This window comes from Podarcis melisellensis (assembly GCF_964234715.1).
Source record: "Podarcis melisellensis genome assembly, chromosome: 1".
In the NCBI taxonomy this organism is placed as follows: Eukaryota; Metazoa; Chordata; class Lepidosauria; order Squamata; family Lacertidae; genus Podarcis; species Podarcis melisellensis.
Window position 1 is genome coordinate 128,429,511 of NC_138528.1, and position 23,776 is coordinate 128,453,286.

General features: G+C 44.7%; 1 protein-coding gene across 3 annotated transcripts in view; it reads right to left on the reverse strand.

Annotated features, from left to right (window-relative positions):
- The window catches only part of PLEKHM3 (pleckstrin homology domain containing M3), a 70,441-nt gene extending 48,231 nt beyond the window's left edge, over window positions 1-22,210 (reverse strand). Inside the window, exons 1-4 of one of the 3 annotated variants that reach the window (XM_081919016.1) lie at window positions 22,088-22,210; window positions 14,041-14,191; window positions 12,186-13,071; window positions 6,064-6,990 (exon numbers count right to left, since the gene is read on the reverse strand). In XM_081919016.1, coding sequence (XP_081775142.1) covers window positions 6,064-6,990; window positions 12,186-12,774 — 1,516 coding nt within the window. In that variant the 5' untranslated portion in view covers window positions 12,775-13,071; window positions 14,041-14,191; window positions 22,088-22,210. Of the gene's footprint in view, window positions 1-6,063; window positions 6,991-12,185; window positions 13,072-14,040; window positions 14,192-17,180; window positions 17,440-22,087 lie in introns of those variants that run through there. The other 2 variants (XM_081919018.1, XM_081919017.1) reach the window with 2 other exon arrangements.
- Window positions 22,211-23,776: the final 1,566 nt, after the last annotated feature.

A 23,776-nucleotide genomic window follows, 5' to 3' on the forward strand; every position in this document is an offset into this window, starting at 1 on the left:
GCCTTTAACAAGGCAAACCATTTTTAAATAAAAATTTTAAAATCCTGCCCTTTGGCATGTTTGCAAACCTCAAAATCTAAGCCAATAAAACCTGAGTGAAATACTACACTGGTTATCTCGCAAAGGTGAATATGCTGCAGGAGAAACCTTCACCCTTGAAACTGGCTGACTTTTTATTGCTTGGATTTCACAATCTCAGCATCACAAAACCACCAAGTACAACAATGCGGCACATTGCACACCTGCAAACATGTCTCACTCCCCCCCCCCACTGTTAGAAGCAATAAAGATGATGCAAGGACTGGGGAATAGCATGTTTCAAGAGCTGAGTGGACCTGCTCTTTGGCGAGGTGAGGAATAAGGACCTGAATGGGGAGCCAACCATTCCCCAAGCAATGCATTTCTCACACCCTTGTCTGAAATGTGGGGGAAAGGGTTTTGCCTGGATTCAAAGCAGGGAAGGGTTTTTCTCCTCTATTTATTTATTTCATAAAAGTTATACACCCCTTGCTTGAAACAGACCTGCAGAGGAGTCAGGGCAGCGAAAAGAAGAGCTTTCTCACACACAGTATCATTAACATATGGAATCTGCTGATGGCACCAGTTTAGAAGGCTCTGAAAAGGGATTAGCCAAATTCATGGAAGGGCATTGTTATTGGAGGGTTTTAATTAAAGATTTTTGGGGAGGGTTTTACAAAAGTACATACAGTGGTGCCCCGCAAGACGAATGCCTCGCAAGACGAAAAACCCGCAAGACGAAAGGGTTTTTCGGTTTTTGCGACGCTTCGCTAGACGATTTTCCCTATGGGCTTGCATCGCAAGACGAAAGCCCATAGAGAAATCTCGGGGACCGCCAGCATTTTAAAAGCCCCCGGGACAGCGGAGGACTTTTCCGCTGTCTGGGGCGATCTTAAAATGCTGGCGGGCGGCAGCGAAGGGTTCGCTGCCGCCCGCCAGCATTTTAAGATCGCCCCGGGACAGCGGAAAAGTCTCCGCTGTCCCGGGAAGGCAGGCGGGGGGGGAAGCAAAGACTTTCGCCCCCGCCAGCCTTCAGAAGAGGTCGGGGGACAAACTGTCCCCAGACCTGGTCTGAAGGCGGTTCGGTTTCCATAGGAACGCATTAATTGATTTTTAATGCATTCCTATGGGAAACCGTGCTTCGCAAGACGAAAAACTCGCAAGACGAAAAGACTTGCGGAACGAATTAATTTCGTCTTGCGAGGCACGACTGTAGATCGTTTCTGTTTTCAGATCGCCAAGTCCTTTCTACAGATAAGTTATATTCAATGTGAGACATTAATGTTGTGGTCAATATAAGGTTGGGGGAGAAGGGGGGGCAGTAAACTTTCATTCTCTTACTTGGTTGCTACTAGCTGATCTAGCTAAATGACAACTCCGATTTCGCTGAATACCAGTTGCTTCCAAGGGGAGGGAGAGGCAAGTAGGAAAGACATGTTGATTTCATGCACCCTGCTTGTGGGCTCCTTGGAAGATTCTGGTTGGCCACCACCACAAACAAACATGGGTGCACAAAAGATCTGATCCAGAAGGGTTTTATGTTAAAGGATGAGGAACATTCCGTTTTTCTTTTTCTTTTTAATCTTTCATTAGATAGCACCTCACCCTGACCAAAAGCCCCTCAGCGCTGAACCACTGCTTCCATCAGCCGCAAATTTGCACATTGCAGGAAACATACTGTGAGAATAACAATGCTAAAGTAAAATTGTGGCAGCAAGTTTGTGGGCTACATGTGAATGCATTATACACAATTCCAGACCTATCGGAAGATTTTCAAATGCCCCTAATATGCAAGAATGATGGCATGACTGGTCGAGCGTGGAAAATGGCACTGCACCAGAGCATTCTGAAGGCAAAAAAACCCACACACCTTCATGCATATGAACTGAACACATGCAAACAATCTCACTTTATTTTGAGGTCTGGTGAAACATAGTGGCCAAGAGTGCCAGTCAAGACCAGGACAATGACAGGGTATCTCTGGCTCATGGGCCCATAAGGCAATTTCTGACCAGCCTTCCTTCATGTGAGTGACTTTGTTAAATGTGGCATGCAGAGGGTTGACTGCTTTCTGATCCAGCCCAGCAGATGAAAGTGGCTTCCTACCCCTAGACTAGGATCAAAGAGACCAAAACTTAAAACGCAGCTGCAAAGCTCATTTGGTGACATTGTCCACTCACAGCCTCTCATTTTAACTTATCTCATGGGGCTTGTTGGGTGGGGGAAAACCACAACTGCCATCTTGGAGAAAAGGTGGGATACAAATGAAATAATAAGGCAGCGAAACCCCTGGTTCAGTCCTCAAGTCAGCCATGAACAGTCACACACAACGAAGTTTACCATACTTAAATAACATATATGAAGTTGTTTGAAATCTCTAACACATTATATAAATTATGATTAAGATTCCAAGCGCCATATCTGGGTTTGTAGCAGACATTTGCCCTCATTCTCCCACCCTGGAATTATTTGCTTTTCTCTTACAGCTGCTTGACTTCCCCCTTAAGTCTTTGCTATTGCAATGTGTGCATGGGAATCGGAAGTTTACAGGATGCCGACAGAGGCATTTAGCATCCTAACACTTGAGCAATAAGAAAAGCCATGTAAAAATAGTAAATGAACTGTATAACAATTGGGTCCATAGGATGAGGTTGCCATAAACAAAACAGGGTGGGAACAAGCTTCCTTAATATGTTTATACAGCGCAAACTATAATGGGACCCCTGCCTGAGCTAAGCATATATACCCATTTCCTACTGCAAGGCTTAGGCTGCAATCCTCTGCACCGTTACCTAGAAGCAGGTCCCAGTAAACTCAATAGGACATGCAAAGGATCACACTATTAGGGCTGCAATCTTATTGGAAGTTTAGTAGGAGGCTACCCCAGTGGACTTCCTTCTGAGTAAAGGAGATTAGGAGCACGGTGCACAATGGCTTCAGTATCTCCTAAACAATTTGACTACATTCCTTAGTTTAATGCATAGCATAGGCAAGGGCAAATCTTTTTACTTCGTATTCAAAGGATACCCTGCCACCAAAACAAAACAAAACACAAAAGCAACCCCCCAAAACAACATTGCTGAATTAATAAAAAAGGGCTTTAAGATAAACTAATTCATGAAAGCCAGGATTACAATCAACAACTGGGAAATATGCCTTGATGGTCCCTTTGAAACACTGGAGGTGATGAAATTCTTTGGCCGTTTGGCATAGCACCATGGACAGTTTGTATCTGGATCTGACCAGTGATGCAGAGAAGATCCTAGGTGCTGAAAAGGACCGCACAGCAAAACAGAATCAGACACACTTATTCTGGTGGAAAGAGCTACCTAAATGCAAATGGACAGAGTAAAACCTTTTCTCTTCCCAGGCCGAGTGAAGGCATCCGTTCCTGAAGGAAAAACTTTTCCCCTCCGTTTTTGTTTCTTTAATCTGCCCTCCTGACCCTGATACACTGAGAATCCATTTCCCCCCTTCCTCTTCTCCTTCTGCCACATCCCCAGGCCTGATATGGCTGCCCTGGCTTCTATCCTTGGTTGGAAAAATGCTAGCTGGCGCCCAAGATAAACTTGTCTAAAGCTACATTCTTCCTTACCCACTTCTGAATGTCAGCTGTTTGTCTGGAAGCTTTTGCTGCAAAAGCTTTTAACAAGGAGGATAGGAAAAGGGGGGGGATGTAGAGTGCAATTCAAACAAAACCAACTCTGGCCCCCCCAACCACCCTCTCCCCAAAATCCCTGACACAAGAAAAAAACAAAGAAAGAAATGGGGGAAGGATTGGGGGGGGGGAGAACCTTCTCCCCAGCAAATCTTTCCAACAAACTCCTCTATCAGAGGTTCATTGTCAATCAATTAGTCAAGGCAATGGGGCTTATTCGGCTGGGGGGCAGTTGGAGAGACAATGGGTCATATTACTATTTAATCACTTTTACTAAATAAATAAAGCAGCCCTAAGGTGCTGTCATGTCAAGGGAATTTACAGCAAAACAAAAAACCCCAAAGAAAGAAAAAGCCTAATTTTTCCATTACTTTTTTCCTCCCCTGAAGAACAAGAGAGGGTTATTACTGTAGCCTTAAGTCTCATCTTTGTGCAACTCCTCTTTGATTCCCACTCGGACCCTGCCACTTTCTGGCACTAATTTGTCAGGCTGAACAAAGGAGGGATTTGTACCTCCTGTAAGGTCTCAATTAGGAAAGGCTTCTGCTGTATTATGTGCCATTCAGACAGGACACAATGATGGTAATTACAGGAATTTGCACTAAATGGCTGAAGAATTCGCAGCAAAACTTTTTTTTCTCCACCTCCACAAAGCTTGCCCCTCTTTTGCAGCTGTGGGGGAATTGGATGAGGGTAGGGGGGTGGAGAGAAGGGAAGGGTGGGCCTGAGGCCTACGAGATGCAATTACCAGCAGTATTCCTATTCAGTTAAACAGCCACCCCGCAAAGTTAAGACAGCGGACATCTTTCCAAGTGGGAAGAGACAAATGGCTACCTTTAGCAAGGACTTTCAGCAGACAAGCCTGGTTCAGCCCAGTTTCCACAGCACGGCCTTTCCACTCGTTAGCTTTAATGCATTTATTATGTCGTTAAATTAAAATAAATGAATAACGACAATGCAGCTTTTTGTTCTTCCCTTCGGGAACCCCAGGGCTCTTTACATGGGATTATGTGATCCATCTAGAATGAGCTGCAAGATTGCATGCGCACACCTCAATCCATACCCAAGTTCACCTTTCCTGGGGAGAAATGTTGGTGTGTCAAGCTCGCAAAAATATACCATTTGTCAGATAATAAATGTTGGAAATGTAAAGAAACTGAAGGAACGTTTTTTCACCTCTGGTGGACCTGCCCTAGAGTTAAGGCTTTCTGGGAAATGATATATAATGAGAGCTTTCACACTGACCTTCTTCATAGAAGAACTTAGAGAAAGCTCCACTAGGAATTTGCCTAAACTCCTTCTGCTCTCCCAGATGGGAGCAAAGGCAGCTGATCTTCCACCCACTTCCGCCCTTCAAATGTTTGGGACTACAACTCCCATCAGTCAGTATGGGATGGGAGTTGTAGTCTAAGTGTCCAGATGTTGCTAAACTGAGGAAATGGCTGGTTTATTTTAAAGCTAAATGTTCCATTTTTAAAAGAATAATGATGATTATTTACAGAACAAGCACACCAGTCTCTCACTTCTAGAGGATCTGTAACTAAATAAGAAATTCAGCTTGCCAGAAAGAGGCAACCCCCATTTTGCCAGCCAAATACTTTCCAAACACCACTTTTCAATTAAGATCCGTGAAATATAGCTGCTTTTCCGGGCTTTGACCATAAACTTACTAATGCCAAATAGCTAAATCTCTCCTTAACATGCAGGAACAGAATGATGGCAATAAAATGATTTTTTAAAAAAAACAACTTTCAAAACAAGGTTGGCTGACCTAAAATATAAAAACAATTTACTGACACTGCCCCCTGCTGGAAAGACTAATTGCTGCATTCCTGGGCATTGGCAATCAGGTGTGTTACTACCACAAGATCCCTTCCAAAACCTTTCTCCGCCACCTGACCCCGTTCAGGGACAGGGGAGACACAAATAAGCATAGGCTGTGCCCAGTGGGGCTTAATTTTTTATTATTTATTAAATCTGAATACTGCCCTTCATCCGAAGATCACAGGGCGGTTCGCAACATAAAAATACAAAATGAAAACACAATGGGATGATAACCTCCAACAGAGAGGAGGCACCTTATTTAGGCAGCCAGGTTGCCCAGCCTGTTCCCCAAGTCTCCACTTGGATTCCTGCTGGTGCAAATCAGGACCTACTTAAAGGAGTAGGTGCCAGAAGACTTGTCAGCCCTGGCAGCTCATCACAAGCCCATGCATTCATGAACCACGCCAGCACAGCTAGTGATACACAGAAAGATCACCCAAGTTATAGAATTGCAACAGGAAGCTGTGCAAAACTCAGCAGAAAGCCCTTCTACCTTGAAAAGGCATGTCAAGTAGTCAAGGCAGGCAGAACAAGTACAAAACATCCGGCATTTATTTGCTTACCTGCACACTTGAAACTCTGGGCAGTCAGTCCTCTTTCCAACGACAAGGTGGTCAGGATGCTCAGAAAGCTGGTGGTTACCGACTGGCGTTTGATCTTCCTGTGCTCTTTTCCGCACGACAGGCCTTGGGTTTTGTTTCTGAGCGTCACTTGCAGATTCTGACCCAAGCTCCTGGTTGCATTGGCGGCAGACTTCAAGGCCTCCATCCATTCCTGAGCTCTTTGACGGGTTTCTGCCCGCAGACGAAGCACATCTTGAGGAAAGATAACCTGAAAGCAAGAGTCACAATCATCCAGAATATCAGTCTGAACAGACAGGCACACGTCAATGTTGTAGCTCAACAGAGGGTCTTCGTCAAGCCCACCGGCCTGAAACGCCATGAGGAGAGACCGGCTGAGTACAAAATGGAATGCTTTCCAGTTATTCTGGAGTGTCAGTCTGTAAAGAGTCCCTGATTTGAGAATGTTTTGGTAGTCCTTAATGTTTTGGGTCAACGGTGCGGACTGGAAAAATTGGGTAGGTTCCTTCTGTAAACCACGATTTTGGATGATGCCGCTCTCATCGTTGTCTAATTTCTGCGAGCGCCCCAGATCTCCCTGGGGCCTCATGAAAGAGGGCACTGAGGAATGAACAGCTTCCCAAAGCTTCTGCCCCCAGTCCAAGGCCTCCCATGCAGACTCTGCCTTCAGCTGCAGGTGCGAGTTATTGAACAGCACTGCATCAACCACATTCGTTTCCACATTGATGCTTTGGAAATGCAAAAGCAGGTAGACAGTAGGAAGGTTCTGGTTCCCACTGTTGTCAAGCCAATACAGGTACAGTTTGTATGGAGTGAGTTCTGCGCAGCATGTCTGCCAATAGCTGTCATGGTTGTTCTTAATTTCCAAGTATCCTTTCTTCAGGATATTTGAGAACGTCGGCTTGTGTTCTAGAAGAGATTTGAAATAAATGTTAACTACAAATATTTTAAGGGACGCGGGTGGCGTTGTGGGTTAAACCACAGAGGCTAGGACTTGCTGATCAGAAGGTTGGCGGTTCAAATCCCTGCGATTGGGTGAGCTCCCATTGCTCGGTCCCTGCTCCTGCCAACCTAGCAGTTCGAAAGCACACCAGTGCTAGTAGATAAATAGGTACTGCTCCGGCGGGAAGGTAAACTGCGTTTCCGTGTGCTACTCCGGTTCGCCAGAGGCGGCTTAGTCATGCTGGCCACATGACCCTGAAGCTGTACGCCAGCTCCCTCAGCCAATAAAGCAAGATGAGCGCCGCAACCCCAGAGTTGGCCACGACGGGACCTCATGGTCAGGGGCCCCTTTACCTTTACCTTACAAATATTTTAAACTTCTTTCCCTATTGCAGTTTCTCAAACGGTGGGACTCAGTGCCGCAGCCCAGCCAGGACCTTCTCACTCTCCTGCCATGCCCACTTACCATGCTCTAGTCTTCTGGTTGGACCAATGGCACTGCCAGCAAACCTCCCCATGCAAAATTAAGATGACAAGAAGAAGAGAGAAGGGAGATTTCCCCCAGTGTTATCAGACAACAACAGCAAGAACTGAATGTGCCCACTGGTCCAACAAGGTTGGCAACCCACCTGCCAGCTATTCTTTAGCTGCAAGCCCTGCATTGCAGGGGCTTGGACAAGATGATCCTTTATGTCTCTTCTAACTCTAGCTATATGATTCTTTATTATGATAACCCATCCTGGGAACTTACACTGAAGGGCAACTAAGAAATCTAATAAATGAGTAATTGTCGTCTGCACAACAGTTTTTCAAGTTTGGAAATGGGTCCATTGGCCTAAAAAGATTGGCAAGCCCTGATCAAATCACTCTGGAAGTTAATTTTCAAATACAATGAACAAACAATAGGGTTTGAGGTATCAATGAAATGTTTCCTTTGGCTACGTGGAAACTATTGTTAAAAATTCAGATTTAGAGTCTTCTGATGGTAACAAAGATGTCTGTTGCATTTTGTTGCGGAAAGGACCCACACCAGCACCCCAGACTTGTGAAATGGCTCCACTACATTTGGGTCAGAGTTATGACGATTCAAGACGATTCAACGCATCTTCACGCCTGCCGTAACGAGTGTGCATAACATCCAAAACGCAGCTTCCAAAAAGGAGCTTTATTTCGCATAAACTGCCGGGGCGGTGGGAGTAATTAAATTCAATCTAAATTGGAAAAAGAAAAGGCCTTTAAAAAAAAGGTGTTGATGAGGCAAGAGTATAAGGAAGAAACCAATATGATTTGCCTTCCCTCTCTGGTTCTAACATTCGTTGGGATTTCTGCACTAACTCAAAAGCCATTAATTTCTTTGAAACCCACACAGATCCCTTTGTAGTGCTGATCATGCGTATATATCCCACAGTTACCTTCCCTTTCTGTTAATCATCCAATAAGGGAAACAGCGCAGCTACCGCAGACCCAAAGTGAAACTTCAGCCCGTTGTTCTCGTTTCCATCAAGCACAGATGACTCTTCCAAGCTTCTCATAGGTTTTGTGCCACACTCACCATTGTTTCCCCTCCCTCCTGCCTTTAGCTACCACAGAGACTTGCTTGTCTTTTGTTGAAAGAGAGAGAGAGAGAGAGAGAGAGAGAGAGAGAGAGAGAGAGAGAGAAAGGAGCTGTCTCTCCTCCCCATCTTTCACAGCCAGACAGTCTCTCTGCCAGCTTTTTCTCTCCAGCTCCTGTGAACTGGCTTCATCCGCTCCCACTTAAACTGGGACAATGACAGTGGCCGGCTTGATTAAAATTCAAATGCAGCGGACCCTTCTGATTTGAGAAGTGGCTTCTGGCTCCTGACATAAACAGGTGGAATCACAGCTGCTCCCCCCCCCCAATCTCTCACTCTGGTTCCCTCCTGCCACCTCACCTGCCTGGTGTACAAAAGCTGCATAATACCTTTCCGCTGAGTGCTTTCTGTCCACCCTCTAAAATGGAAGCAGCGTTTCTCTTCACTCTTTCCCCAAACAAGGAAATTAAATCAAGGCAGAGCGAATCAGAGCCCATCATAGAAAATAGGAGATAATCACACCAAATAGCCTACATCTGGGGTGCCTTCCTTTTTTTTTGAAAAAAAAGGTAATTTCTTGAGAAATAAGGACCAAAAGAAGAAAACAGCGAAGAAAACAACCTGCTGAGAGCCTTATAAGATTCCTCTTATCTACAGATTATATCCCTTTCCTTGCTGTATTAGGTCTCATTACAATCTTTTTTGCATACACTGTGTTTCAAAAACAGTTGTTCACAGAGGCCAACATTTCTCTCCTTTTGTGCTCAAATAGTCTCCCCAGGTACTAGAAGAGGAAAAATTTGAAAGTGGCATGAGCAAAACCTGGGATGTTTATCACGGATAAATAATCTTGTATTGGTGGTCTAGTCTGCAAATAATAGAAGAGCTGTCTGATGGAAGCAGCCCCCAAATCCATCTAGTACAGCCTTGTAAGGAAGCTGTCAGGGAACTGCCATCGGAGCCAGAGGTGGAGGGAAAGCTCCAGAGGGATGCCGGAGAGGGTCCCAGTAGGGAGAGAGGCAGCCCATCTGCTGGGGAAGGAAATCAGCGTAACACCAGTGGAGAAGGGGGGCAGATGGGGGGAATCGGAGAGGAGGCTCCAGGACTCTTCGCCGGAGACCAGCGGGGAGAGCACGGGTCCTCCACTGCCCACACCCTCCCTGCGCAGAAGACTTCCGTGCAGAGAGTAGGAGGAGACTTGGCGTCAAAGAACTTCTTTGCTGGAAGAAGTTCAAGAAACGCCCACTGACGGATTCTGCCAGCGATTGAGACAGCCACGGGTGCGAGGCTGTCCAGACAGAAAGGGTTCAACCAGGCAACCTAGCCAGGAGTGGCGGCAACTTACGCACGAGCAGCCCCTAGAACCATTACAGAAGCCCACAAAAGATACCTGCAAAAGAAGGATAGAAATGAAGCTAGCCTGTCTAGGACTGGCAGCTGTGGGAACTGAGAGCTCCGGCCCCCTTCACAACTGCCCCATCGCTGCTGAGCAGAGAGGAAAGGACTTTCCCCCTCAGGCAGCCTGCTTGGTTGCTATACTGGGTGCCAAGGATGGATGGAGAGCACCATGTTGGCATGCAGTCCCTTGTTGCCCAATGCTATCAGGTGAGTGCTTCAAGGTAAGGCTGAACAGGTGCCTTCAGGAAGCCTGAACATGGCATGGAGGGGCATCTGTGCTTCCTCATTGGCTTCCCATCCCCAGTGGCAGACTGCCTTGTAATGCAGGTGTTCCCTTTAGCTCTTATGCCTAATCTCCATTGACAGGCCTGTCTTCCATGAATCGTCTGACTTGGCCAGGCCACCCCGGAATACTGCATTCAGTTCTACGGAAGTCTCTCCCTTCAAAGGTGCTCATCGTATCCAACCTAATCTTTGGATTTTTAAACTGGTTTAAAAACAAAGAAACATATTTTCTAAGTTGCCCTTTCCTAGTGGTCCTTTCCATGTTACAGAATATACAGATTGCCCGCCACTTAGGTGAGGGTTCGGTTCTAGGGGCACATGTGCAAAGGCAAAATCACGCAATATCAGGAACCCCTGGAACGCCCCCCCCCACACTCCCAGAGGCTTCCCAAAGGCCTGGTAAGCGGAGCACCTCTGGGAGCATTCCAGAGACCTCTTGCAACCTTCCAGATCCTGGTCAGCAAGGAAAACCCACTGGGTGCACGGGACAGGGGGAAATAAATACATGGGGAGTGGGTAACATGAGTTTTCCCTGCTCTCCATTTATTTATTTAACACTTCCCCACACACACACATAAGGTTGCGGTCACATATGTAAAATGAGCAAAAGTTGCAGGCCCACTGTAATATGATTTCTTCTTTTAGTAGTCTTTGTACTAACCCACCCCACCCCACCCCAAATCCTGGCCTTTTTATAATTGCTAATGCTTTCACCTTTGTTAATTTTTATTACGTAGGCTGAGACCCTATCTGCCTGCGGACTATCTCGCCAGAGTGGTGCATGCTCTGGTTATCTCCCGCTTGGACTACTGCAATGCACTCTATGTGGGGCTACCTTTGAAGGTGACTCGGAAACTACAACTAATCCAGAATGCGGCAGCTAGACTGGTGACTGGGGGCGGCCGCCGAGACCATATAACACCGGTCTTGAAAGACCTACATTGGCTCCCAGTATGTTTCCGAACACAATTCAAAGTGTTGGTGCTGACCTTTAAAGCCCTAAACGGCCTCGGTCCAGTATACCTGAAGGAGTCTCCACCCCCATCATTCTGCCTGGACGCTGAGGTCCAGCGCCGAGGGCCTTCTGGCAGTTCCCTCATTGCGAGAAGCAAAGCTACAGGGAACCAGGCAGAGGGCCTTCTCGGTAGTGGCGCCCACCCTGTGGAACGCCCTTCCAGCAGATGTCAAAGCGATAAACAACTACCTGACATTCAGAAGACATCTTAAGGCAGCCCTGTTCAGGGAAGTTTTTAACGTGTGATATTTTACTGTATTTTTGGTTTCTATGGAAGCCGCCCAGAGTGGCTGGGGAGGCCCAGCCAGATGGGCGAGGTATAAATAATAAATTATTATTATTATTATTATTATTATTATTATTATTATTATTATAGGTCATTGCATTTACAGTGTTTTCCTTACACTGTGATGCTCTTTGGGCCAAATATAAATAATTTGATAAATTAAAGTGCTAAAAATTAGCCATAGTGTCAGGACTGCATGGGCTGACCATCCTGGGATGCAAAGTCACGACCTTTGTCCTCATAGAAAGAAAGAATCAGCGAACAGAGCATCTTCCAGATTCTCTCCCTTACTTCCAGATACTGTAGTGAGCTGGGTAGCATAATTTAGACAGGCTGCAGAATCAAAGTCTTCTACTGCCAAATGTGTCACAGAAATATTTATATTTACAACCGTAACTCAAGTTGTGTTCATCTGCTTTTAAGGTTGAGAAATGGGCAACTTGCTTGAGACAATCTTTGCAACCCATGGTGGGAATTGGGAACTGAATTTCGAGGTTCACAGCTCCAAGTCCAACCTGGGATTGTGTTGTCTCACCAAACCTCTCACTTTCTGCCTTCGCTAAGAGACAGGCACCAAAAGAAGAAGAAGGAGGAAGCCAGGTGTAGCAAAGTATCAAGCACTCACCAGAGTTCCCTTGAATGTCCTCTCCCTTTTCGAATCCAGTTGGTGCAAATGAAAGTTTAGGACATCGATTGTCTTGATTAGACGGCTGCTGTGAAGAAGCATCAGCTAAGATGACACCCCAGTCTATGTGGCTGACGTCTGAGCGTGACCGGTTGTGGCCTGGCTTGAAAGTGGCCGTTTCCTCACTCTGCACTATAATATCGTTCACAGAACGGGGCCGACCCCGCCTCCTCTGGCAGATGTTAAAAGCCGATGCCTCCCCCCGTTCCACCCAAGAGAGGTTGTCTGGAACCATTCCCCTTTGTACTCCAAACTGTTCTTTGGCAGGAATTGCAGTCTGCACTTTGGTTTCCAAGAGTCCGTTTTTGCAGTGCTCCCAAACGAGGTTGGTTTTCCCCAAAGTGATGTTCCTCAGGTCTCCGCAGGCTGCAATCCTATTAAACACCTCGTGGCCGACCAGCTCAGGAACTTCCTGGACCCCATAAACCTCTGGCGGCTGCACATTCTCTCGTTTAACATCAAAAGTGCTAAAGAAATCTTCCGTCACTTCCAAGGCTGGACTGATGTCATCGACCTCCAATGCCTCCATTTTATTGGCAGTCAGACCAGAAACTTTGGGGGAATTTTGTCAAAAAACAACATAAAAATTCCAGGCGCAGAAGAGGAAGGTGCCTCTGGAAAGATTCTGACACTGCTTGAACGAGGAGGTGATGGGAGCTAAATTATTAGGGTTGCAACTGGCATTGGCCTTCAGATGTTTGGCTTGATTTCCCTTTGTAAACGTGCTACTGAAGAATAACTTGCCCTCTGACTTACCAGTCTAAATGGTAAGATAGGATGGGAGGGTATTGGCTGTGCAGTAAAAGTCCGCAGAATCTGGATTTTCCTGTAAAACATGTTACAAAACCATGTTAGTGAAGTTGCTCTCTCACCAGAGACAGGGTGAGTGGAACACCAGAAGAGAGGTGCTGTTCTGCATGTCTTATCTGCAAAACGCCTATCAACACTCAAATGTTATAGGGTTCTCTGAGTATGGGCCATAACTTCACTAGACTAACTGAAGGAAGATTGCAAGTCCCTGGTTCAAGTGCTTCAAGTTCCCTCAGGCTGTAGAAAAAGTGGTGCAAAGGGAACGGAGGTTAGGAGTCTGAGGGGGAAGATGCAAGGCGACGAGGTTGAGAGCTCAAGGGGTAGCCAACATTCACAGACACTTGGTTTCTGAAGCTCTGGGGAGAGGAGAAGAATCAGTGGGGCAACAACCCTATTTTCCTCCTTAGGCTTTTTGGTCCCAAGAACACACGCTTCAGAGATGTCTCTATCTTAATAGCCCTCACAGATATTTTTTCTTTACAACTCATCACACTTCTCTTGTCTAAGATACACTTGCACCTGATTGTGTTTTCTTGACCTAAGAAGCCCTTTGTGGCAAAGTCCAAGTACATACATATTTATCACTCAGCACTGTTAATTAATATACGTTGCAGAACATTTCCTGGGCAGGTATATACCCTGTTTGTTATTCTTTAACTTGAGTGGCTGCCTGTGAAAAGGGTTTCAGTGCCAATGGCACTGTGACAAACATTGTTTACATCTCTTGATTCAGTCAAAGCAATTGACCCCATTTTCTAGTTAAACAACTCTTGTGTTCTTCAGACCAAAACACATCTAGTCACTTAAATAGCCACAAATTAACACCCACCAGCCCATAAATACTGTGATTTATTTTCATAATTTAAGCTAGCAATTAAACTGCCTAGACATTGAACAATTTAGTATACTCTGTGCAAGGTTAACTGACTAAAATGCTTTGATCGGCTGCTACTTTTACATGGCAATCTTATACAGGTCTACTCACAATCAAGCCCCGTGGAGATCCACCAGGTAAAATGCAGCCTTGGAGATCACTTTTTCTTAGATTGGCATTGTAAGCATTTTCTGCTGCATCACTTGGGTACATCCAAAACGATTTTACTGCCAAAATATTTATCAGTTGCAAATCGCAAGCCCTGTGATGGGAAGACATGACTCAGCATCATTGTACAATAGTGGAGAAACCACGATGCAGCGAGATTTCCACAATCAAAGGAGATTCCCAGAAGTGTTTGTAACTCGGTTTTCAAATAAAGGATAAGGCGGACCAAGAAAAAGAAAGAAAGAAACCTATCATCTTTGTTATTATTACTAACAAAATGTCTGACATAATGACAGGCAGAGTGTGAGAAATGCAATACATCTTTGTGTGCTCTGGGCCAGAAATATACTCTATCCCCTTGTGAGAGCTCTGTCAGTGGAAGGCCACCCAGTGTCACCGCTGGTTCTGCCCTCACCACAATAGTGTGTCCTCCCACCTACCACACAAATGCAGCACTGTTCTCTTCCCCATAAGAGAGAGAGAGGCATGTTTAGAAACTCAAATAATATGAGCTAATCACCAAATGGCACCTTAAATCTAGATTACAGTTGCTACAATGGTATGACTAGGTGTCCTCTCCCCCGGGCCGTGTTTGTTGTTGTTGTTTATTTCATTTCTATACCACTTTATGTTTTAAAGAAAAAAATCTCAAAGCAGTTTACAACACATTTAAACATCAAATGAAACAACCCAGGATAAAACCAAGTCCAGCTTCAAGGAAAATATAGTTTGCTTCCCCCCTACAGTGGTCCCTTGGGTTACAGACGCTTCAGGTTACAGACTCCACTAACCCAGAAATAGTACCTCGGGTTAAGAACTTTGCGTCAGGATGAAAACAGAAATTGCATGGCGGCAGCAGCAGGGGGTCCCATTAGCGGCAGCAGGAGGTCCCATCAGGTTAAGAACAGTTTCAGGTTAAGAACGGACCTCCGGAACGAATTAAGTTCTTAACCCGAGGTACCACTGTATTTATTTTCCTACTTAATTTACAGAGCTGGCCCGTAGCAGAAGGACTCTAGGAAGACAGTGGGGTGTAGTGGTTAGAGTGTTGGACTAGAACATGGGAAATCAGGGTTCAAATCCCTACTCAGTCATGAAGCTCACTTGGAGTCAGTCACAGCCTCCTAACCTACCTCACAGGGTCACTGCAGGGACTGACTAAAGAGAGGGGTGAACCATGTACTCCTTGGAGAAAAATGTGGAAAACTGACACAATAAATAACCTCTTCTGCTTACCTGCTTAAGAAAGCTGGAGGGACCAGCCAGGTGGAGATGTCAGTCGCCAGCCTCGCATCCAGATATCTCCACCTGGTCACAATTTGATCCATGCCAGTCACAAAACGCGCCTGGCACCTGGCTAATTTCGAACACTGGAAAGTGGCAACTGTTTGCTGATGACAGTGGAAATAAAGACATGCACTTGCGGATAACGCTGGAGTGTGTGTGTGAAGTAAACACTCCCACACCTGAGTGATATCACTGTCTTGGCAAATGGTAGTTTTCTCCCTTTCTGAACTAAGGAGGAGGCTGCAACCTTTTTATTTTGTCCCTTGGCACCAAGCCTGCTACCTCCATGGCTCTATCCTGGGTTCTGCTTCTCAGTCTAGTAAGAGTTCACTATTAAGGACACAAGAGAAACCTGGAAACTGGCGTGGGCAGATTAAACTAGGTGTGGGGAACCTTAGGTCTGCCATATGCTGCTGAACTACAACTCCCAACATCCCTGGCCATTGGTCATGCTTGCTGGGGCTGATGGGGGTTACAGTGCAGCAACATCTGGCAGCCCTAAGGTTCCCCACACCTGGTTTAGGTAGCTGATCACAGGAGCCCCTGGATTCTTGTTGCCAACTTCGGTTTCAGCAGTTCAGAAGAAGGGCTACCAGATTCAGACCCAGAGACTGCCTGAAGCTTGAAGTGCTGCAGGGCAGAAAGAGAGTACAGTGGTACCTTGGGTTACATACGCTTCAGGTTACAGACTCTGCTAACCCAGAAATAGTACCTCGGGTTAAGAACTTTGCTTCAGGATGAGAACAGAAATCGCGTGGCAGCAGCAGGAGGCCCCATTAGCTAAAGTGCTGCTTCAGGTTAAGAACAGTTTCAGGTTAAGAACAAACCTCCAGAACGAATTAAGTACTTAACCCGAGGTACCACTGTATGCAGCAGCAGTCTATCTGACCCTCAGTGTTTTAACTGTTTATCCATCCATTCTGTGCGGTTCAGTGAGAATCCCAAAGAAGAGAAAGGCCTGCTTTTCAAAAGCAAATTCCTATTCCTCAGTGCCTGAAAGACATGCTGAAAAAATGCGTTGGCAGTTTCTGTTGTAGGAGTGAGTGGAAGCTTCAGACGTTATGGGAGATTTTACTTTATTCAGCCTAACAGTTTCCCCTCTAGTTTCCATTCCCTTGAACTAGCAAACCTGCCTAAATACATATTAGGGCAATGCCTTTATTGGGCCAATCAAAATGTCATAAAATACTGTGCAATTTTGGTTGGCCTAATAAAAGTAATATTTGGCATTTTTCTTATAGGTCAACTCAGCTATCTGTATATTTTTTACATAGAATTGAATTGCACACACCTAAAAGCCGAAGTCTAAATTCAGCACAGCTTCATCTATAGCATATCTATATGCAGGGAAAACCAGAGTAATCTTAGCACTATGGAGACAACAAACCCATTCTGAGTTAAACCAGTGAGAAATGATCTAAGATTAAAGGAGCCTGAGAAAATCTATCAATGGGGTGTGTTAGTCAGCTAAAGATTATCCATGACTCTCCATGGCAATAGATCTAGCAACAGTAATTCATAATACAGCAGCAATTTAAGCAATTTCAGTCTCTCTCACTTGCATGACTTTAAATGCAGAAAATGAAAAAAGAAACAGAACTGTTTGCCATATACAGGAGCACTTCTCTAAAGCCCTGTTAGAGCAGCTACTGGTAAGCAGGGCTGACTATCCAGGCACTGCCCTCTGTGTTACTGTCAGTCTGACTTCCAGTCTGAAACCACTCAGGAGCAGGTGACAAAGAAATGAAGAAGTGGCTCAGTTCAGAGGGTGAATGCAAAGCAACACACTGACTCACTAGGGAAATCATGTCATGCAGCGACCTTTCTCAAGCATTTTGCATGTCGTCACCCAGAGGAAGGATTGATACCCAAGGCTCAAGGTACCGAATCTTCCTATCAACACAGCAACACTGAGAAGCAATCAGAGAACTTCCTGGAAACTCTTGTCTTTTTTGAATACACTATTTAGCACAACTGCTGCTGCTGGCTTCTAAGAAACCTCCCTCCCTCACACACACACCCAAAACACTTCTGATTTAACTCTCAGTAGCAGGGTTCTCCACAAAGCAAGAAACTTCACTAGGGTTGAATGAAATCACAGTATATCTGAAAGGTTGTGGTAAGAATAAGGAGGCATTCAACTAAATCAGAGTTTTCCAAACTTGGGTCTCCAGCTGCTTTTGGACTCCCATCATCCTTAGCTAGCAGGACCAGTCGTGGTCAGGGATGATGGGAACTGTAGTCCAAAAACAGCTGGAGACCCAAGTTTGAGAAACTAAATAAACACACAAGTGCAGCTAGTTCTGCTTGAATGACGGGACTTCCCCCTGTTAATTCCCTAGACACATCCACCGTGCTGTCCCCAAAGTTGCTCCAGAGGGTTGGAGGAAACCCCAAAACAGATTTAGGGGGCACATGGGGGGGAAGAGAGGGAAGAAAGTCCCACTGCAAAAGCAGAAGAATTTCACTCATGCAAAGCACTACCTGGCGATCTGCTGAATACAACCCACTGCTATCACAACATTATCAACATCATACATTCAGAAATATTTCATCATCTAGCTGGATCTAGCCATAGAATGTGCCCAGACTGGCAGCTTGTTGTGCCCTTTATTACATATATCATATTTTGACTCTCCTCCACCTCTTTTAGCAGCTCCTGATGTTTATAATTATTTTACTGCATTTCCAAATTAAACCTATTTATTATTTATACCATATAGTCAATATTTGTTTTATATCACTGCACATTTTTGTAATTAATCCTGCTAATGTCTTAATCTGTTCGCAATATTTTTTAAGTATTTAAAAAATGATTTCAACTCTATATTAAAAACTTTGTCGTCTTGAACGTACCGGGGTTACGTTCCTGTCCCTTGCGTGCATCAGAGGAGCACGCATAAGCCTGTTATGCCCTATTTTTAGCCACTTCTAAGTTGCCGTGATGCACGCATGCACAGTCACACGTCAATCGGATGTGCATAAATTGGTCACTGCCTGTTATGTCAAAATCAGCACTTTGAATTGAGCCCAGAAACTTATCGGCAGTCAGTGCAATTGTGCCAGAATCAGTGTAATATGAACATACCTTCAGGGCTCACACAACAACCTGGCTGCTGAATTCTGCACTAGCTATAGTCTCCAAAAGCAGCCCCACATGGTCATCTAGCCCAGACATTATCAGAGCATAGACAACGGAAGCTAGCTTATCCTCATCCAGAGAGGGTCACAGCTGGGTTCCCAGCAGAAAGTTCATGGCACCAAAGCAATTTGTGCCTCCGATAACAGAAGCGGATCCAGAAGTCCCGCTAAATTGTGCACCTGCCTCTTTAGGGGGAGTGAAACTCCTTCCAGAACAGGATGAACCCCACCCATCCGGTGAGTAGTAGAAATCAAGGAGAGCACTCAACAGCCCAGTTCCTGGCCCAAGAAAAGGGAACTCAGAATCTGAGATGGATGAAGAAAAAACTCATCTCCACTGTCCCTTGTATCATGCTGAAGGTTTATACAGTGGTACCTTGGGTTAAGTACCGTATTTTTTGCACTATAACACTCACTTTTTTCCTCCTAGAAAGTAAGGGGAAATGTCTGTGCGTGTTATGGAGGGAATGCCTACGGGTGGCATGCTTACAGATTTTCCTCCTCTAAAAACTACGTGTGTGTTATGGTCAGGTGCGTGTTATAGAGCGAAAAATACAGTACTTAATTCGTTCTGGAGGTCCATTCTTAACCTGAAACTGTTCTTAACCTGAAGCACCACTTTAGCTAATGGGGCCTCCTGCTGCCGCCGCGCTGCCGGAGCACGATTTCTGTTCTCATCCTGAAGCAAAGTTCTTAACCCGAGTTACTATTTCTGGGTTAGCGGAGTCTATAACCTGAAGCGTCTGTAACCTGAAGCGTATGTAACCCGAGGTACCACTGTACTTAGTCATCAGTGTTTTCTCTAGCAGGCTACATGTTTCAGTTCTGGATAAACAGACCCTGTTTCACTCTCAGACAGATTGAATACTCAGTTAGTACAAAAATACATTGACCTTGGAATTCTCCTACTAACAGAACAAAGCCATGCATATGTTTGCATTTTCTTTTTGCCATGGAGGCAACTCTGAAGCATCATCTATGCTCAGCACAAACAAAAGCAAGTCATACAGACATTGCTAGAGATGAGGTCATTAATCAGGGAGGCTGATGATGAGATGGCTGTTTATAACCATACTCCCTTTTTCTATACTTCCAGTTCCTGTAACTGAACCAGGAAGGAATTGAAATGTGGAGTCTGTTATATTGTTTCACATTAGAGAGAATTTGTGGCAGCAAAAATGAATAAATCAGGTAATTTCAAAAGATGCTGCAGCACTGTCTTTTGGATGCTAGGGGCATGCCTGTCCATAATTTAAGCAAAAGGAAGTCTCTGTGTATTCAACAGAACTTAGACCCTAACTAAAAGGAAAATATGCTATTGAGAATATCATAAGCAAAATAGGAAAATATTTCAAATATTTGCCAGCATCAAAACCCAGGAGGATTATTCCAACCCCCATTTTATGTTACATAAGATGAATATGTAACATTTAAATGGTCTTATTCTTCTCTCTTTCTGCAGAACAGCCATGTGCAGCCCAGGAAAAGAGAAGATAAATAGACTCCTCCTCGTCTCTCTACTGAATCCAATTTGCAACTGTTGAATCCTTCACATTCATCTGGATTATTCCATGGCCTGCATCCTAGACTGGAAGGGGGATACTCTGAACAAAGTACTGACATACTATAGTACAGCCTTGTAAAAAAGTTTACAACAGTTACTAGCCCACAACATTTTTATAAGCACGCCTACCTGCCTTATTTTCCTCTGTTCCAACCCAATCTTGGAGGGAGTTCTATCCCTGGCTACCTTAAAGAGCACTATTAAATGACAGGTGAATGTACTGTTTCCTATAAAATGTCTCCTAACATCTCCATAGTAGAAAAGTTGGCTTTTTATTGGCAAGTTGATCAAACTGGCTCACTTCCTCTCTAGTCAGTATCAGTCCACAAGGATGGAGTTTTGCTACAGTTTATATACTTGATATTCAGTCATTCTGAGAATGGTGCATTATATAGTTTATGGTTATTGTGAAAGAATCTGTGGCAGTGAAAACTACTGGGATTCAAGTAACTAACAATGCAATCCTATACATATCCTCTTAAGAACCAGCAAGTTCAATGGAAGTCACTTGCAGTTAAGACTGCAGCCTATACTGAATTTAAAACAGAATAAATGCTAATCCTAATCACATTTGCTTGTGAGTAACAAGTCTTATTCACATCAATTAGATATATGTATGGGTGTGTGTTTATGTATATGCATATATGTGTGTGTACATCTCTGTGTGTCTGTACACACACACACACACACACACAAACACACATTCAAAATTAGCACCAGACACATTTTGCACCTGCCTATTGGCCACTTGCTACCAAGTGAAGATGCCTGACATCATTTGGAGGGCATATCTGGGGATCGTTGGATCTTGACTATTTTCACACACTAATACAACATCCTGTAGGAACAGGCCAATATATGTGTAGACTGTCCCTGGATAAAGTGACTTTTCTTCTTTCAGTTCTCAAAGTTCTTAACCTAGCTCAAGGTTGCCATCTGAACTAGCCAAATGTTTAACAGAAAACCACAGCCAGTCCATTATTTGAAAAAATAAGACTTTCAAACCGTCTTGCCCCAAAATGGCAACTATCACCTCCTTTTTCACACTTTGCATTCTGGAGTAAAAATATGTGCTTTCTCAAGGAAGCCTGGGTAACATGGTACACTCAGAACACAAATAGTAAACTATTTTCCATAATGCTTAAAAATAATAATCAAAGAGAACATTAATATGCTTTTAACTCTGATTCAACAATTTGCATGCCTTCAGAAGGCACCACATATGTGGTGCACATGTAATGTGCTAGAGAGCTATCCTGGTAGAGTCTTGCCTGAAATAGGGAGACCCGGCCTCAAATCTGCACTGCACCACAAAGTTCACTGAGTGATTTCGAGGCACCTGCCATCATTCAGTTTAAAGGAATTCAATTTATTCCATAGGGTTGTTGCAATGATACAAGTGGGATGGGGAGAGGGGGATAGGAGGCTCTTACACACTACCTTGGACGAAGGGCAGGTTAAACACCACATAGAGAAGAGAACGAATATATATTAGATGCAGCAACAACGACAAAACACAGTTTACATAAAACACTGCACAGCTTTGTGCTTGTCCTGCAGTTACTGCGTGGCTTCTTTAGTGAAAGCTATAACTGCATCCATGGGATGACCTAATATTGCATAATTTAAGGAGCTGGGGGGGGGGAGGGGACAGAGGATGAATAAAGATCCAGGCACAATAAATGCACAACAACAACAACAACAACAACAACAAACCCCCAAGCTGCTTGATTTTATAAGGATGCGCGCCTCCTAAAAGTGCCAGGCTGCAGCGCCTGCAGAGCAAAGAGGGCACCTGGCACAGTAAGGAAGGCGCCATAAACGCCCAGGCTGGACCTTCGCGATGGTCTGGGGCTGAGCCGGCCTTTCCACTCCCATCTGCGGAGCCTCCAGGGACTCAGCCGCAAAGGCAAAGGGGCTCAAGCCACAGGCAGCCTCGACCCGGACTCCGCAGCAGCCGCACACGCGCCGCCCGGGGGTCCCGCATTTATCCCTTGCCTTCTCTTCCCGTCCTCCTCGCTCCCTCCGCCACCGGCAACCGCCCTCAGCCTCAGCCTCCGCCGCCTCGGCTCTCTCTGTTTACAAGCTGCCCTGGCCCCGGTGCTCGCCTCAAACGCTTCCCCGCAGCAGGCAGGGAAACTGGAACCGGCAAGAAGGTTCCGGCAGGCAGCCTGTTCCGCACTCCTCAGCCCCGCCCAATATAAAGATAATGATGGCGATATTATTATTATTATTATTATTATTATTATTATTATTATTATTATTATTATTATTATTATTATTATTATTCCGCCCTATACCCGGGGTGGGGGTCCTCAGGGCAGTTCACAAAATACAATCAAGATACAAAATCACGAAATAAATAATAAAAACAAAAACAACAACCTAATAATAGTAGTAGTAGTAGTAGTAATAGTATAACAACAGCAAAACAAAACAAAACAACAATAATAATAATAATAAAACAATTTTTAAAAAAATGCAGACCCTCCAACATGGGCATAGCCAGGATTTTTGTTAGGGAGGACAGAACCTCAGTTATTTAAGTATTTTTTTATTGATTTACTTGATTTAGAGGGGGCCCACTGCCCCCCCTGCCCCCCATATGTCCCTATTTTCCAGGGACAGACCCGGATTTACAGAAGCCGTCCTGGTTTCTGATTTGATCCCAGAATGTCCCACTTTTTCTTAGGACAGCCCTATTTTTATTGGAGAAATGTTAGAGGGTATGGAGTTATGTGACACCCAAGCAAAGAGAAGTAACCATACAACTTTTAGAAGACATCTGAAGGGAAGTTTTTGTAATGTTTGATGTTTTATTATGTTTTTATATATGTTGGAAGCCGCCCAGAGTGGCTGGGGCAACCCAGTCAGATGGGGGTTGGTGGGGTATAAATATTATTGTTATTATTATTATGGAATGTTGTTGTTGTTGTTTAGTCGTTTAGTCGTGTACGACTCTTTGTGACCCCATGGACCAGAGCACGCCAGGCACTCCTGTCTTCCACCGCCTCCCGCAGTTTGGCCAAACTCATGCTGGTAGCTTCAACAACACTATCCAACCATCTCGTCCTCTGTCGTCCCCTTCTCCTTGTGCCCTCAATATCTTGCCCAACACCAGGGAGTCTTTTCTTCTCATGAGGTGGCCAGAGTATTGGAGCCTCAGCTTCAGGATCTGTCCTTCCAGTGAGCACTCAGTGCTGATTTCCTTAAGAATGGATAGGTTTGATCTTCTTGCAGTCCATGGGACTCTCAAGAGTCTCCTCCAGCACCAGAATTCAAAAGCATCAATTCTTCGGCGATCAGCCTTCTTTATGGTCCAGCTCTCACTTCCATACATCACTACTGGGAAAACCATGGCTTTGACTATACAGACCTTTGTTTATTATGGAATAGGATGTCCCTATTTTCGTCAGAGAAATGTTGGAGGGTATGGAACAGGAATAAACAACTTGTGATGGCTGGTAATAATAATAACACTATAATGGATAATTGTAAAAAGTTAAGAACACTGGCAGGACTGAAATAGCTCTTATGACAGATATAAGAGTTAAAAAAATAGAATACGCAATACAAGAAAATAAGGGATACTCGCTGAAGAGTTGGAGGTAAGTCGCAGGCTCAGCAGAGCTAAAACTATTTAAGTGATTTATTGTAATGTATTGTAAAAGTATGTATAAGGAAAAT